At 41.6% G+C, this 16,960-nt stretch overlaps 1 protein-coding gene across 1 annotated transcript in view; it reads right to left on the minus strand.

The window, feature by feature from the left end:
- Positions 1-6,848: 6,848 nt before the first annotated feature.
- The window catches only part of POLQ (DNA polymerase theta), a 54,387-nt gene continuing 44,275 nt past the window's right edge, over positions 6,849-16,960 (minus strand). The window contains exons 27-30 of the mRNA XM_040562753.1: positions 15,585-15,709; positions 13,968-14,121; positions 12,152-12,267; positions 6,849-7,339 (exon numbers count right to left, since the gene is read on the minus strand). Coding sequence (XP_040418687.1) covers positions 7,226-7,339; positions 12,152-12,267; positions 13,968-14,121; positions 15,585-15,709 — 509 coding nt within the window. The 3' untranslated portion in view covers positions 6,849-7,225. The remainder of the gene's footprint in view (positions 7,340-12,151; positions 12,268-13,967; positions 14,122-15,584; positions 15,710-16,960) is intronic.

The following is a 16,960-nucleotide window of genomic DNA, read 5'->3' on the forward strand; positions in this document are numbered from 1 at the left end:
TACAAGCTATTTTATTAAAAAACCAAATCCGTTCATAGAGTGTTAACCTAAGCTTCAAATACTGAATTAAAAGACAAGCTAAAGGAGAATTTGAGAATCAAGTTTTGTTCTGTATAATCACCTGTTTTTTAACTGATTTAATTTTTTTTTACATAGGTCTACAGGTCCACTATTTACATCAATTAGACATTCCCTGTATTACCAGAATAGCTTCCTACATGAATATTTAGCAGAAATATTCTATTTATTATGCATATTGTATAAAATTATCGCATATAGAAATTCTCTAAAACATATTACTTTTATGGAAGCCATTTTACACCAAAATGTATTATAATGAAGATATGCATACAAAAATATTTTTTTCAGTATACAATTTAAAAAGTGAAGAAAATAGTGCAGCTTAAGTAAAAGCTGTGTTCAACCTCAGGACTCCTCCATTTATAAGATGTGTGTATTGTAACAGAGGCAAAAAGCCAGATTTCATTTAATTCCACCCCTTAAATACCCTGGCACCTGTACATCATTTTTCATAACCTAAAGGTGAACTCAAGCACAGTATAATTCAGTCTTGAATGTTTTTTTGCCTTGGTATGGTCTTAGTAAGAACACACTCTCTCTCATTAAGGAACTACATGTGGCCATTTGTAGTCAACTCTTCATCTAGGTGTATAAGCAATAGTCATGTAAATGAGTGTTTCCATTCATGTGTTTTGTTTCGTGATTAAATCAACAAATCAAACGTACTTTTTTTAAATAGCAACCAATACTCAGATTCAGTGTCAAGGAAATGTGGACAGAGTACACGTGGGTTTGTTAACAAGTCATTACCTGTATTTCACAATGAAGGCAGATCTGGGTGAACCACACACTCCTGTGCTAACCCTTTTCTGTTTCCACAGGTATCCTAAGACAGCACCACAAAAGGAAAACTAAGGCATCTTTAACTGAAGCTGTTTGAAGTTCCCAGTTTAAAAAATAAAAAAATTGAAAAAAAAAAGAGGGAAGGAAAATAAAGGAAAGAACTGATAACTAGTTGGTGTAGATCTCTTTTTTCAACCTGTACTCCTAGATTCTTTATAGTAGTTCAAAAGGTGAGTAGTTTATGTAAAGCTTTTGGACGGATGTTACACTACTAAGGAAAACAAAATCCAGCCACAGTTGTTGGTGAGGCTGGGATGGCCACATCCCTTCCTCCAGCAGCTTGAACAGGGACAAAACCTGAACCCAGATAACACACTTATACTTTACTGCATGGAGCGCATAATTGTAATATCCATCCCCAGAACCATTAACCTTGTACCTGGACTTACTTCTTAGCCAATTGGCAGTACCCTTCATGTCACTTCCAATGCAGTTGGAAAAAAAGCAGTCCTGTAAAGGTGAAATCTCAAAAGTGCAGGATCAAGCTATTTTTTAAGGGCACTTGCCAGCACCATGATTCAGTTGCTCTGCCAGGAGAGGCTCAAAAACGTCAGCCGAAGCTACTGAGCTTCCAGTTCACCTTCCTTCTTTTCAGCTACAGATTTATAGGAAAAAATGGCAGAAGAATCTCTGCAAACTCTCCTCTTGATAAAATGCAAATATAATGGGACAAAAGCAAAAGGTCTAAAACAAATCAGATCACTGTTATCTTTTGTCACCCATCTCTCTCTCTCCCACCACTGCCCAGCCACAAGAAAGTACAGAGCACTTTTAGTAGGTACTGATATAAAGAAAGCGTTGGCAAAAAGATCACAGCAAAAAAAGATTTCAGTATGCGTATGAGCAAAATGATCAATTAGCCCCATCAACTCCTTCCAAAGAGTGAAATTCCAGTTATTTGAAGACCTAGTGGATGAGATCCCCTGCAACACTGTCCTTAAGGACAAAGGAGCTGAACAGAGCTGGCAACTCTTTTGGATGTTTTCCTTGGAGCACAAGAACTCTCCATCCCCTGTGTAAGAAAGCGAGCAGGGAGGGCAGAAAACCAGGACAGCTGAGCAAGGTCAAACTGAGGCACAAGAAGGAAATGCACAGGCAGTGGAAGCAGGGACGTGTGGCCTGGGAAGAGCACAGGGATGCTGTCTGAATGTGCAGGGATGGGATCAGGAAAGCCAAGGCACAGATGGAACTGACCTTGGTAAGGGGATGCAGAGAATAACAAGAAGGGATTCTATAGGTATGTTGGCCAGAAGAGAAAGGCCAAGGAGAGTGTGCCCCCTCTGATGGATGAGAAGGGACAACTGGTAACAACAGACACGGAGAAGGCTGAGGTACTCAACAAGTCCTTTGCCTCAGCCTTCACTGCCAGTCAGGCTGCCCACGTCTCTTGAGTCCCTGACTCTGTAGATGAGGGCTGGGGGAGCAAAGTCCCTTCCACTGTAAACAAAGAGCGGGTTCGAGACCACCTGATGAAACTAAACACGTACAAGTCCATGGGGCCTGATGAGAGGCATCCCAGGGTCCTGAGGGAACTGGCTGATGGAGTTACCAAGCCTCTCTCCATCATATTTGAAAAGTCCTGGCAGTCAGGTGAGGTCCCTGGTGACTGGAAAAAGGGAAACATCACTTCTTGTTTTAAAAAGGATAGGAAGGAGGACCCGGGGAACTACAGACCAGTGAGCCTCACCTCTGTGCCCGGGAAGATCAAGGAACAGATCCTCCTGGAAGCAATGGCAAGGCACATGCAGGACAAGGAGGTGCTCCGAGACAGCCAGCACGGCTTCACCAAGGACTAGTTGTGCCTGGTCGGTCTGGTGGCCTTCTGAGATGGAGTGACTGCATCAGTTGGCAAAGTTACCAATGTCACCTACCTGGACTTCTGCAAGGCCTTTGACATGGTCCCACGACATCCTGATCTCCACATTGGAGAGAGATGGATTTGAAGGGTGGACCATTCAGTAGATAAGGAATTGGCTTGAATGTTGTGCACAGAAAGTGGTGGTCAACAGCTCTATCTCCAGGTGGAGGCCAGTGATGAGTGGTGTCCCTCAGGGGTCTGTCTTGGGACTGACGCTCTTTAATACCTTTATTCATTACATAGACAGTGGGATCAAGTGCACCCTCAGCAAATTTGCAGATGACACCAAGCTGAATGGTGCAGTTAATACAACAGAAGGAAGGGATGCCATCCAAAGGGACCTGGACAGGCTTGAGAAGTAGGCCCATATGAACCTAATGAGGTTCAGCAAGTGCAAGGTGCTGCACTTGGGCCGGGGCAATCCCAGACATGAGGATAGACTGGGAGAACTCGTTGAGAGCAGCCCTGTAGAAAGAGATCTGGGGGTTCTGGTGGAAGAAAAGCTCGACATGAGCCAGCAGTGCATGCTTGGAGCCCAGAAGGCCAACTGCAGCCTGGGCTGCATCAACAGGAGAGTGGCCAGCAGGTTGAGGGATGTGATTGTCCCTCTTTGTTCTGCCATTGTGAGACTCCATTTGGAGTACTGCGTACTGGTCTGGGGCCCCAGCACAAGAAAGACAGAGCTATTGGAGTGGGTCCAGAAGGACCACAAGGACGATCAGAGGGCTGGAGCACCTCTCCTATGAAGAAATACTGAGAGAGCTGGGTTCAGCTGAGTTCAGCCTGAAGAAGAGAAGGCTCTGGGGAGACTTCATTGCAGCTTTTCAATACTTAAAGGGGGCTTATAAAAAAGATGAAGAGCAACTTTTTGCTGGTTCAGATAACAAAAGGGCAACTGGGAATGGTTTTAAACTAAAAGAGTGGAGATTTAGATTAGATGTTAGGAGGAAATTCTTCACTCAGAGGGTGGCAAGGCACTGGCACAGGCTGCCCAGAGAAGCTGTGGATGCCCCATCCCTGGAGGTGTTCAAGGCCAGGTTGGGTGGGGCTTGGAGCAACCTGGTCTGGTGGGTGAGTAAGAAGTATCTGGCACACACATACACACACCATGGCGGGGGGTTGGAACTAGATGATCTTTAAGGTCCCTTCCAACCCAAACCATTCTATGATACTGATGACAGGTGTTCCTGCTGCTGAGTATGGGGAAGTTCTGCCGAGTACTGAAAAGGGTTCAGTAGTAGCTTGCATCAAAATTTGAGCCATTTTGACAGGAGAGTGGATGTGAACTGAGTAGAACAAGGCTGCTCAACAACCTAAGGGAAGGGGCTCTCCGTTTGAGAAGCTGGGTCACACGGGGCCATGTTATGCGAAGACAACGCAGTCGTCTTCTTCTGGTGACCTCAGCTATCTGTTAGGACTGGATCCTATCCCGATTTCTTTTGGCAGGCAGACACCCACCTGCTGGTGCATCAGCCAGGCAGTGCCGGGCACAAGACAGAACTAGGCAGCAGCAACTCCGTGCATGCTGCATGACAAAGCTGCCACACTAAATGCAGCTTCTAACTCTTCCATGGTGTACATCCATCTTCTTCCTGGCCTGTCAGACCACACTTGTTATTGCGCACACTCTGCAGAGCGAACAAAAGGCAAAACTGGGCTGGAGAGACACCAACAACCTGAGGAACAGAGAGCAAACACACAGAGGCATCAGATCCTGGCTACGGGAGTGACCTGCACTCCATTTATCTGGTCCCGAGCAAGAAAAAAGTCAAGTTTACAACTGGGCCTTGGCACATCGTAGGGTATAGATGGGAAGGCAAAAATATGTAAATAAGCAAATAATGCAAGCAGAAAATCGCTTTCTGGGTCACTTACCAGCATCAGAAAATAACAGGTATTATTTTCAGCACAGTTCTCAGCAGTGCCTCTGCTTATCTCACCTAAGTCCTGTTCTGCTTCCCCTGCTTAGTCTCATTAACAGTTAAAGTCTAATCAGAATTAAGGAATGTAAATAGCAGCAATCAGGCAACAGCTCAGAACCAGTCCTAATATCATGACTCAAACACAGCAGCTGCCTCACTTACAGAGCAGTGGCCACCTTTTATGTTCTCATTTGCTTCAAATTACAGCTTAATTATAATGAATCCATTGAGTTTATCAAAATAAGTTTAGTTCTGTGTCAATCATTTTATTGATTAGCATCTCCCTGTATAGAGAGCTTGCTGAGAAATACACACGAGGTCTATCCTTCTGAAATCCTAAAGAGAGTATGCAGGAGAAAAATATTTCAGTGTGCCAAAGAACAAGCAACTCAAATTATAGTAACTCCATTGAGGCCTGAAATACAGCACAGGTGTGCCACCGCATGACATCCAGGAAGAAGAACTCATTAGGCCTTGTGAACTGATAATGAATCCAACCCAACGTCTTTACAGGCAGAGCACACAAATGGTCAGACACCAGGGTGCCGAGGCTCAGGTCTGTTAATAACAAAAGCTTTAATAAGCCTAGAATAGAGAAGAAACAACTGTCTATCAAGTGAATGCTGTGGATAAAGAGCTCAGCTATCAGATGACAGATGTCGTAGAAAACCACTGTGTAGACAGGGCAGGAAGGAAACAAAGAAATCTTGATGTAAAGTGAAGAAAAACAGAAATAAAAGCAGGAAAGAAGGTCAACTGAGTGCTGAGAAGAGCGGTCAGGGCATCATCACCTGGTGCTTTGACTCAATATCACATACCCATTTTGCTGCACAACACGCAGGTGGTGGATCAAAGTCCAGGATGTGACCTTTTGTGTGGGGGCCTCATTAACATCTTTTAAAACTCACCATGTTCTTGAAACCTCAGAGCCAGATACTTCTGATGTCAGGATAATGGCCATGCCAAAACCACTGTATTTGAAGTTAACAAGCTCAAGCATGCTATCAGGCTGTTCAAAGCCAAGCATGCATCATCTCAGATCAGGTTATAAAGGAAACTTCAAAAGTACACTTCTTAAAAAGGATGCAGCAGAAGTTCAGAAATGAAAGGAGAATAATTAAGGGCTTGAAAATTTCTCACAGTAGGCAAGTATGGAAACAAGAGATTGCTTACTTTAGGGAGGAAATGCAGAAGAGAAGGCATAATAAAGTAAATAGAGACAAAGGAGATGACGAGAGGCACCTGTCCTCCCCTTTCTTGTAACATACAATGGCCATACGATGAAAGTAATAGAATTCAAGATAAGGCACTGAATGAAAGTGAATAAAAACAGCTGAGCTTGTACAGCTATTGTCCAAGTCAATGCATCAATCTGGAAGGAAAACAAAATCACGCAACATGAGGCTTAGCCAAACCAGGAGGAGAGTAACACCAAACATTGGCAGGTTAATTCCTTGTGAGCTCCTTCCTTGCCCCCTCTTTTAAAGTACCTGACCCTGCCTGCTGATCTGAGTCAGCCTCAGGACTGGCTCAATCTGAAAAAGCCCAAACTTCCAGAAAAATCTTTATGCCTGACCACAGGGACACAGTCAGAGACACTGTAGCAAAGCACAGGATAAAATTTGAGCAACTTACAACAAGGCTACCAACCTGAGGCTTCCCTACCAGACCGGTCTCTGAAGAACCACAGGTCGCCCACCATTCAGTGAAACCTCATTAACGCAACAGACTTCAAACACCAAGCAAGGCTGTCACTTGAGCCAGCCAGACTGAGATGTTTTTCTTACAGTATGAATTGCAGCTAAGTTTTTAACCAATAAATTGGGTCTCATTCTTTAAAATGAAGGCTTTTGCTGGAGATTTTGTGTTAACTACAAGATTCCAAACAATATCCCTCCCAAGGCCAGTTTGCAAGGTAGTAGTAGGATGAATTACACTAGTCAATCACCAAAACACTTTCCTAAAAGTCAGAGGCCAACCAGGCACCAGCTGCTCAGTGTAGCTATAAAGCCATTTCTGCTCTTGAATACCAGCAACAGAATTAATTACAGAATGATCCTAGAAGATGCCTATAAAATTCAACATTAATTACAAACACAGTGACATTTTTGTCCTATACACAATTACACACAAGAACTTCCAAATAATCTTTGTGCTTTGTTTTAATAATATAATCCAGCTAATTTCATACGCTATAAATTCATTAGGCTTTGGGCTTTGTTTTAAATTACAAGAACAAGCATATTTTAAACAATTAATTTAAATAATATGCTTTTAGTAATAATAATTTCCACAGTTCTGTAAACATGTCTCACAGCACCGTCTGACCTTTGAAACGGTTGTCTTGATGTATTCATACCAGCTTCCATAACCCATTTCAGAAGACAGTTTGCAACGATGTCCATAGAAACCCAAGCAGGAGAACTGCACCGTGAGCAGGTCCGTCACTGCCTGCGAGTGTGCTGGTCCTTGCCTTGACCAGTCCATGGTGTCTTCCACATACAAGAAAGCTGTTTCATGTCTATAGCTCCAGGTCCTGCAGGTCTCCCCAGCTAGGTCCAATTTTCACTTTAACATTCAGTTTTACCGAGAGTTTGACAGCATTTTCCATCTCATGCTTGACAATCTGAGCTACCTATAAGAAAACACACATTAGATGTTGCAGAGTTGTGTAGAAGCCCAATATACACCACCTCAATGCTCTGTTTTCATGTCAATAGATAGGGTGGACATCTGGAGCTCTTCCATTTATTTGTGCTGATGGGAATGTAACAGAACATTTTAATCCTTATTAGAGTTTATGAACACACAAGTGTTCAAAACAAATAACATTTTATGCATTACAGAGTTGGGACTGGCTCCACATTAAGATTACTTTAAAAAAAAGCATGAGTAAGTTTCCATTAAATACTTGAGACTCCTGCACTCTCCTCTTTCACCCAGTTGCATAATTCTGAGTGTTTCATGGAGTCTGTTCTGAAAACATCAATGTTCAGAAAGCAACACACAAAACAAATAAACCAGAGGCAAAGAACTATGTTCCTCCTCATCATGTCAGCATGAGAGGCACTCTGAAACAAACACTACAAACTGCTGGGAAAGCAGATCGCACTCCATGCAGTGTTAGAAACTGCTCAGGTTTGCCATCAGTTTTGTTGAGGCAACTTCAACTTGCTGCCCTTCAAAGGTATTTCTAAGAAAACATTCATTTAAGCACACAGTTAAGGGCCCAGAAGATATTTTTGCTTGTGACTTTTAGGATTGTAAGAGACTGGATTTTTTTCCTGACGGTAAATACCTACCATGGATAAAAGGACATTCTTCCTAACCCAAGACCCACATGGAGTCCAGCCTGCCCTGTTTGCTTATGAGAATGAATCTTTCAATCCACACTCATCCCATCCCTCACTGGTACCCACAAGGAGAAATTTGTTTGTACATTTTTACAGGGGAATGGAGGTGGGTGTGGAGGAGATCATAGCACAGGTTTACAACAGCATTATGAAGTAGAGGGAGATTTGTCTTCCAAAATCCTACACCCTTATATATCACATTTCAAAAATGATCCCGATAACCTAGAAAAATGCTTTGAAATAGGATGTAATTCAGTACAGACAAGTACAGAGTAGGAGGAAGCAGAATAGAAAACTAGGATAGAAATAATCTACTGTCCAAAAATACGATGAAAAATAACTGTCTGAACAGGAAAAAAAAAAAAGGGGAGGTTGTCAGAGATTAAAAACTGAACAGGGCTTAAGTAAGGCATACCGTTGTAAGAAAGAAAACGAATGCAGTTTGAAAAAGAAAACGTTGCTTGTGAGACACACAGATCAATTTCCCACTCTAACCAAAACTACCACAGCCTTGATTAAGTTTTGGGCACAGTATTTTCAAAAGAAACATGAACCATACAGAGGGAGATTCTCTGAGAACAGTCACATGCCCAGCACACCTTACCAGCAAGGAACATCAAATTCCTTGAAACTCCTCCTTGCCAGGGCCAGCTTAACAAGCCAATTTCTACCATCTTTGGTAATATTACCACGATCTTGCTGTTGTGATAAGCTCTGAGAGCTCCCCCCTTTCACTTTGACATTCTGCACAGACCATGAAAGCCCTCATATCTCCTTTTTTTTTTCCATACCTTTAGCACAAGAAAAAACAGGTGTTACTCCAATTTAGTTTTCTAAAAGAGACAAACTAGGTCACTGATAGACTGCAAATCAAATGAATGATCACTACTATTATTTATCTTACAAAAAATTTGTAAGGATACTATGTTGACCGGAACACAAATTCCTGGATATATGGAAAGATATTTTTAGTTTTCTTTTGTGCAGTTTTGCAGCTGAAAGTAAGCTGCAGCCAGCGCCAACCATGGGACAACACCAACTTTTCTGAATACAAATCCTTATTGCACCCAAGGGATACACAGAATCACAGAATATCCTAAATTGGAAGGGACACACAAGGATCGTTGAGTCCAAGTCCTGACTACACACAGGACCACCAAAAAATCAGACCATATGTCTGAGAGTGTTGTCCAAACACTGCTTGAACTCCAGCAGGCTTCGTGACTCAACCATTTCCTCAGGGAGCCCATTCCGGTGCCCAGCCACTCTCTCAGCGCAGAACCTTTCCCTAACACCCAGCCTGACCCTCCCCTGTCCCAGCTCCATGCTGTTCCCTCGGGTCCTGTCGCTGTCCCCAAAGAGCAGAGCTCAGCGCCTGCCCCTCCGCTCCCCTCGTGAGGGAGCTGCAGGCCACCATGAGGCCTCCCCTCAGCCTGCTCTGCTCTGGGCAGAATAAACCAAGGGACCTCAGCCACTATTCATACATCTTGTCCTCCAGACCCTTCACCATGTAGCCGTCCTTTGGACACACATTAATATTTTTATGTCCTTCTTATAGTGTTGTGCCCAAAACTGCACATGGTAATCAAGGTGAAGCCACACAAGTGCAGAATAGAGTGGGACAATCACTTCCCATGACTGACTAGCAATGCTGTGCTTGATGCACCCCAGGACACGGTTGGCCCTCCTGGCCACCAAGGCACCCTGCTGGCTCATGTTCAGCTTGGCCTCGATCAAAACCCCCAGATCCCTCTTTGCGGGGCTGCTCTCCAGCCTCTCATCCCCCAGTCTGTATGTATAGCCAGGATTGCCCCTTCCTAGGTGCTGAATCCAGCACATGCTCTTGTTGAACTTCATATTGCTGGTGATTGCCCAACCCTCTGTTTTGTTCAGATCTCTCTGCAAGGACTCTCTGCCTTTGACAAAGTCAACGGCTCCACCCAGTTTGGTAGTGTCATCAGCAGACTGAGCATACCTTCAAGCCCTGCGTCCATTTATGAAAACACTGAAAAGAACTGGCCCTCAAATGGGGCCCTGCAGAACCCCACTAGTGACTGGCCACCAGCCTGATGTAACACCATTTACTATAACACTTAGAGCCCAATCTGTCAGCCTATCATTCACCCATTGTATTATGTCTTTATCTAGCTGTACACTGCACATTTTGTCCGGAAGGATACTGTGAGAGACAGTATTGAAAGCTTTACTGAAATCCAAAATAATTACATCAAATGGCTTCCCTTGGTCAACTAGATGGGTGATCTTGCCATAAAAGGAAATTAAGTTCATTAACAGGACCTTCCCCTCCTGAACCCGTTTTGGCTGTGACCAATGACTGCATTGTCCTTCAGGTGTTCAATAATTCCCAGAATAATTTTCTCCATAATTTTACCAGGCACTGAAGTGAGACTGACAGGCCTGTAATTACCACGGTCTTCTTTCTTGCCCTTGACTTACAGTACAATACTTGTACATGACGTACAGTATAATAAAACTTTTGTGCCAGCGAGATCAAAAAAACTCACCAACACAGAAACCAAGAAATGCCCACTTTTTACTAAAATGTGTATTGCAGTTCAAAAGGGATAATGAATTCAGGCCCTACTTCCAGTGAGGGCTTGAGAGGGAGAGATTTAAGAGATCCTTTCAAACCTGTATCTTTCCACTATAGCACAATTCTAGTGGTGCATTTGAAGGGAGAACAGGCAGTATTATCACAAAAAAAGATCCTTTCTGGCCCTAAAAACAATTAAACAAAGGGGTAAGAAGTACAGTGTTGTTCAGCTAGAAAAAAATCCTTGAAAAACATGCAAGCTAAATCTGGAACATAAGTCCAAGTCTGGGAAATATGTACATACTCTGTTTTAAGTGACTGCCCAGAGAATCTATATGGACTGAAGCATATCCAAAGGAAACTGGAGAAGCTGGTAATAATTGTCCTTGAAATTAAGGCTGTTACTGAAAAAATATAATACAATAAATAAGTATGAATAAATAATACTCAAACCCACTCAAGTGACCTGGTTCTGATGGGGACACCATGATAACTTGTATTTAGCATCTAAAGATGTAAAAGCCTATACTCCAGAGGGATTTCAGTTTTCTACAAAATGAAAATTAGGTGCCTTTTCATCTCTGAAATAGCCTGCCTGGATTGAAGAAGCAGATGTCTGATCATAGTTGGCAAAATGAACAGAATCTAGAGCTGGGATTCAAAAGAAAAATATTAAACCCTTTGTTCTTAAGAAAGTTGAAAAATATTGCTCAGACCAGTCACTCCTACTGAAAGCTCTCTCAGGCTAAGTTACTGCTTGCCATCAGGAAATGGTCTTCTGTCATTATGAATGTGGCAGAAAAAAAGTGGGAGAATGACATCCCCAAAATATGGGAGCACACCCTGTGAGCCTTCCTGGATTTGTGCTCAGTACTTGTGAAAACAAGATGCCAGCATACAGCCTAAAAGGCTTGCTACTAAAAGCTAGAGACACTGGTATACCCAGGCACCAGAGAGCCTACACAGTGGAAGAGCACACAGATATATATGTGCACATGAAATGTATCTTAAGTCCATGTGGCATATTTCCTTTATCTAGCATGCTGCTAACCATAACAATCTTACCAGAAAGATGGGTACATAGGGAACAAGGAAACAGTACCAAAAGTACAGAGTCCTCCTTTCCCTACACACACTACAAACTACAGCTGTAACAACACACATACTGAGCTAGGCAACAGAAGACAGGAGAATAAAGAGGGAGACAAAAATTCCTCCAAACTCAGGGAATTTCCACATGAGAAAAACTTCCCCTTGTAGCTATCAACGATACTAAGCTATTTCACTCACTGAGTCATGAACTGCTGCTGCAGGCAGCAAAGCACACACTGGAAAATAAGCTATGAACTTCACCCATGGGAATGGTTCAAGTCTGAAAATAAAGTAATCAAGAATACAGACATAGTTTTTCATCCAATTTAACATTTCTTTCACAGACCTTTTAGCACACATCAAGAGAGAATCCATCCTAGTAAGAAGGCTTGTTTGAAACGTTGTAATGCTGTAGATAGCTTTAAAAAATACAACTGCACAGCTGTACCTGGATCACATCATCCTCTGCAACTTCGTAGAGGAGCTCATCATGGAGTTGGAGGATAAAGAAACCTCCACTGACGGGATGTAACATCCCTCTGTTTCTCTTTCTGGATAGCCTTCCTGCACAGATGAAGAGCACAGTTCATTAGATATCACTATGCAGAGGAGTGTTTTTGTAATCAGAAAACGTTCACACATTCCTAATGCTAAGAAAAAGAACACGAGGAACTTTAAAATGAAAAAGCCCATGCCTAAAGATAGAAACAGAAAACATTACTATCTTATCAATATTTGTACAGCTACTGAGGGAAAAATGTTAAATGAAAAACATTTTAGATATAAACATTTCAGCCTTAATTTATAAAGATGTGAATCAGAACAAAAACAAGAGACAGTCCTGTCTCCTGAACCATCTGTTTTAAAAGTAAATTTTAAACAAAATCATGTCAAGTTTAATCAGAAGTTGGTTTATAATGTTCTCTGGCATTGAATTAGGATTCTGCTTTTCTTCCAAAATCATTTTAATGGCTAGTCTAAAAAGGCAGTAGCCTCCTCCCAAATGCAGTTATCTGAAACTGTAGCTACTACTCCTGAGTTAAAAAAAAAACAAAAAGGCAAAAAAAAAGAGCAGCTTTTGAATAAGCAATAAGCAGCTGACAAAAACAGGATCCTGGTAGATCTTGCCTGCCAAAAATAAGACAGAACAAACAGTTCCATAGTAAAAGCTGAAAACAAACAAAAATCCACCACACACGCATTAGACTCAAAAGTTAATTGTTTCTCAGGTTAGCTAACAGGAGGACTCCAGTTCACAACTACAGGAAGGGTTTCACCCCATCAGTTCCTCACATAAACCTCACACGCAACAGAGCTGCTTCAAGAAGCCACATGACACAGCATGCATCTCTGATGGGAAAGGCATCACAGCTTGCTGAAAGGGAATTCTTTCAAATTTTTAAAACAGCTAATATTAGAGGATGAAAAAAAGTCACAAATGCATCTACTCTCCCTGGCCAAAGATCAGGAGTTTCTGCTCCTGGAGAGGTATGTTGCTGGTAGGCACATGCCTTCCATACATTGCAGACCTCCGAATCTTGCCTCTCTAAAATAAAACTCCCTGATGTTTTTAGAGGTTTGACAATTATTTATTTTTCCTTCTCATGCCTACAAATCAGAGTCTTCATATTAAGATAGTTTCGTGCTTCAGGTCGAAGAACTGTCAACAAAATATAGAACTCCGTCCCTTATGCTATCTTTCTAAAAACATATGATTGATGAACAAATCACTGTCTACGCTATGCTATAAAAAAAAAAAAAAGTCCTCGTAGCACTCCTCTGGGAATGAGTACCCAAGTGCAGCTCTACTGTCTGCAGCCAGAAGAAATTTATGCTGGTAAATGCTTTATTATAACAATATTGTGGAGCCTCAGTACATCACAGTTCAACAAATGCCAGACTTAATTCTAACAAAAAAAAAATGGTTTTGGAACTAGAAGTTGTTCCACTCCATCTTCTTACTCTTTTTGAAGCCAGTATATCTGCTCAGTTTCTGCTTCCTACTTTTGAACAAATCTGTAGTGGCATCACAGACTGTATCACAAAGGAACTCCAATTACCAACCTTTGCAACATTATCTTTGAGACAACTGGGGTTTCTCCCTCTCTCCTTACAACTCATTTGCCCATTAAGCAGAGACTTAATACAGTCAGAAAATAAAATCTGTCTCCCACCCAAAGCCCTTAAGCTTTTTTGGGTGATTTTTTTTTTCCATTTGTAACACTGAAAGTTTCACTCAGGGGTGAAGGAAGAGGTCCATATACCTGTTTTATCTTTTTGGAATGAGCTCTCCAGGTGCCCATGGGACTTGATCACAGAAGAGAAAGCTTCCAGGCGTCTCTGAATGTTCACAGTGGCTGTTTTGACAATGTCAGCAGCAGATCCCTGAACAGTTGTATTTACAGCCTGACGCTCTGCCTAAACAAAGACACTTGTTCTCAAAACCCACCCAAAAAAATAAATCTAATGCAGCATGCCACATGTACTTCATTAAAAATAATAAATATTTGGCCAAGTACAGGCACAGTAAAACCTCCAGAGTTTATCATATATGCACAAGACATTACAGACTAGCTTCATGCACAGTATTTCTCCAGATGACTGAAAAGAGCAGCATATCCACAAATTTAAGATGTATTGGCATCAGGGGCAATAGCCTGAAAAGTCACGAGCCTGAAGAGGGAGAAGCATATACACATGGTTACAGACTTTCATGAGGACCAGAAAAATCTCACTGCAAATCCAAGGACCATGAGACACTTCTGCCTATCTTCAAAACAATCAGGAGTGGATAATTATCAGTCATACTGCATCAAACCCTAACTCCCAGATCATTACAGCTGTGCAAAACCACACCAGACCACTTTGACACAACGGTGTTTTTTTCCACACGAGAAAACTCTCTACCATTCCCCTTCTGAGACAAGAAAACTGTATTCAGAGGGTCTTCTCTGTCTCTCAGAGCAGAACTGAAATGTTTACAGAAAGTTATGAGGAGACTGAAATGAAGTGAAGATAATTCATTAATTGGTCTTTGATTTATTCTTTTAAATCTTAAAGTTGAACAGAAGGTACATCTACAAAGCTTCATATTGAAGTATCCTTCAGATTAAATAGTCAAATCATCTCAAAAAATAGAAAACGTTTTTTTTTTTTTTTTTTAAAACATCTCCTTGTTTCCCTTTCAACTACTCAGAGTACAAACTCCTCCACCCTTTCCATCTTCCACTCTAGTCTTTAATTGCACACAACCTGATTCATCTTCCTACTGAGAAGTATAATGCCTTCTCCCCACAGAAATGCACCAACACCTCTCCAGGGAGTCAATTCACTCTTACTGAAGTACAGCATGTATGACAGTTGTGTCCAAAATGACCTTGAGAAAAAATAATGCAAATGCGTAGGTGTAAATTAAATAAATATTTATCTAACAAGGTAGAGCAATTTTCCTCTGAGAGTACATAAGAAAAGAAACAAATACCCCAAAATATAGGACTTTAAATCCCCTTTCTTATTGAAGTGCTGAAAGAGTATAACATGCAAAGACCTCTGAGTGGGAAGAGTTAAAACACATCACTGTGCGGAGGCTTTTTAAAATCATGTCCGCTTACATCAATAAATTACTCATTCTAGTTCCAAATGGGAATTATGAAGTGAGGTTAGCACAGTGATGACAGCAGCACACCCAGTCAGAGAAGACTTACGTCAAACAGATCACAACAAAAGCTTTGTTATTCAGAGAACAACTGAGGAAACAATGAACTAAGTGAGAAGTGGAAGGTCATGACCAAAATGGCTCGTAGACCCTCTAAAAACATAGTTATGGATATGTATAAAAACCTAACACAAAAAGGAAAAGGAAAGTACTGCACTCAACATACGTGAGCTTTGCTGTAGGGATTTGGATCTCCAATAGCTGGCAGGTATCTCCGTCTTCCCAGGATGGTCTGCACAAACCCGTCTCTTCTGCAGCTCTTTATTGTCTCCCTCAAGAATTTCTGAATCCCTGTGAAAGGAAAGAGAAAGTTTTCACCAAGACACCTGATGTTCCATTTTGACTCCTCACTGAGGTCAGTGAAAGCAGCCTGGGAAACCCAAGCAGCACAAAGGTATTTCTTTACATTTCCTAGACCCTGTCAGTGAAGGGGTCAAAAGCACACAATCACTTATTCAGCCTATTCTCAGCTCTGCTGGGAAACTTATTAAGACTTTTGAGGTGGAAGAGAGTGCATAGTGTCAGGATATCTGGCTGTGCAAAAGGAGGTAGGAAGTCATTTCTGCACAGTGTCCAGGCACAGAGAATCATACATGGATTATTGTTAATGAAGAGGTCAGGACCTGGAACAGCACTGGAAAGACAAGTAGCAGGAAGGGGGTAAGTTTAAAGCAGAAGTCAGAGCTCTTGTTGCCTCAGGTTGCCTGACTTCAGACTGTGTCACTTCAAATTCTAAGATGAAAAACTCACACACCTGTGCTCTGCAAGGGAAGGAACCAATCCATCAAAGGTGTTAAAAAGAAACTTAGGTCAATGAAAGGTGAGACATGGAAGAGTCTCTATCATTGTAAGTTCAGGTAACAACTGCACTGAAGTGGAAAAAGTTAACTTCAGATGGTTACTTTCCGAGGTTTACAAAATATAAAACATAAAAGGAGCTATTCAAGATCAAGACTGAGAGCATTAGTCAATCCACTAGGTAGGTAATTTAGCAATGGCAGTATGTAGAAATGAAAATTCATAGGAAGTGAAATTACAAGATATGGTCTTTGCACATTGCAGAGTTTGTGTGATTGCACATTTACTGAGGGGTGGGGAGGAAGCAGCAAGTCATTTCTAGTGGTATTTGGAGGAGGGACTATCCACAATGGATATACTGGAGAATAAACACACTCTTAATAGGAAACCATTCCTCAGCATTTGTCTCCTAAAGAAGGAAATCCTGAATCTTCAGAACATAATTTTCCAGCTCATTTCAAAGTTTTATGATTACAGCTGTCTCATCCCATTTGCCCTCCGTTCATTTTCTGATTGTAGCTCTACTCTTTCTATAGCTTTCCTAAAAATTAACGTGCTTACATGCTTCTTTGAAACACAAGAATAACTTTTTACAAAGTACAGGAGAGCTACTCTGAGCAGATGGATAAAAATGTAAGTTATAAGCAAAACAGTTTAAAATCCAATGAAATCAGAAGACAAAAGAGATCAACAGTTATATTTAAGTATTGTAAGAAGCGTGATCTAAAATCATATTACATATCC

This window comes from Cygnus olor, chromosome 1 (genome assembly GCF_009769625.2).
Source record: "Cygnus olor isolate bCygOlo1 chromosome 1, bCygOlo1.pri.v2, whole genome shotgun sequence".
Classification (NCBI taxonomy): Eukaryota; Metazoa; Chordata; class Aves; order Anseriformes; family Anatidae; genus Cygnus; species Cygnus olor.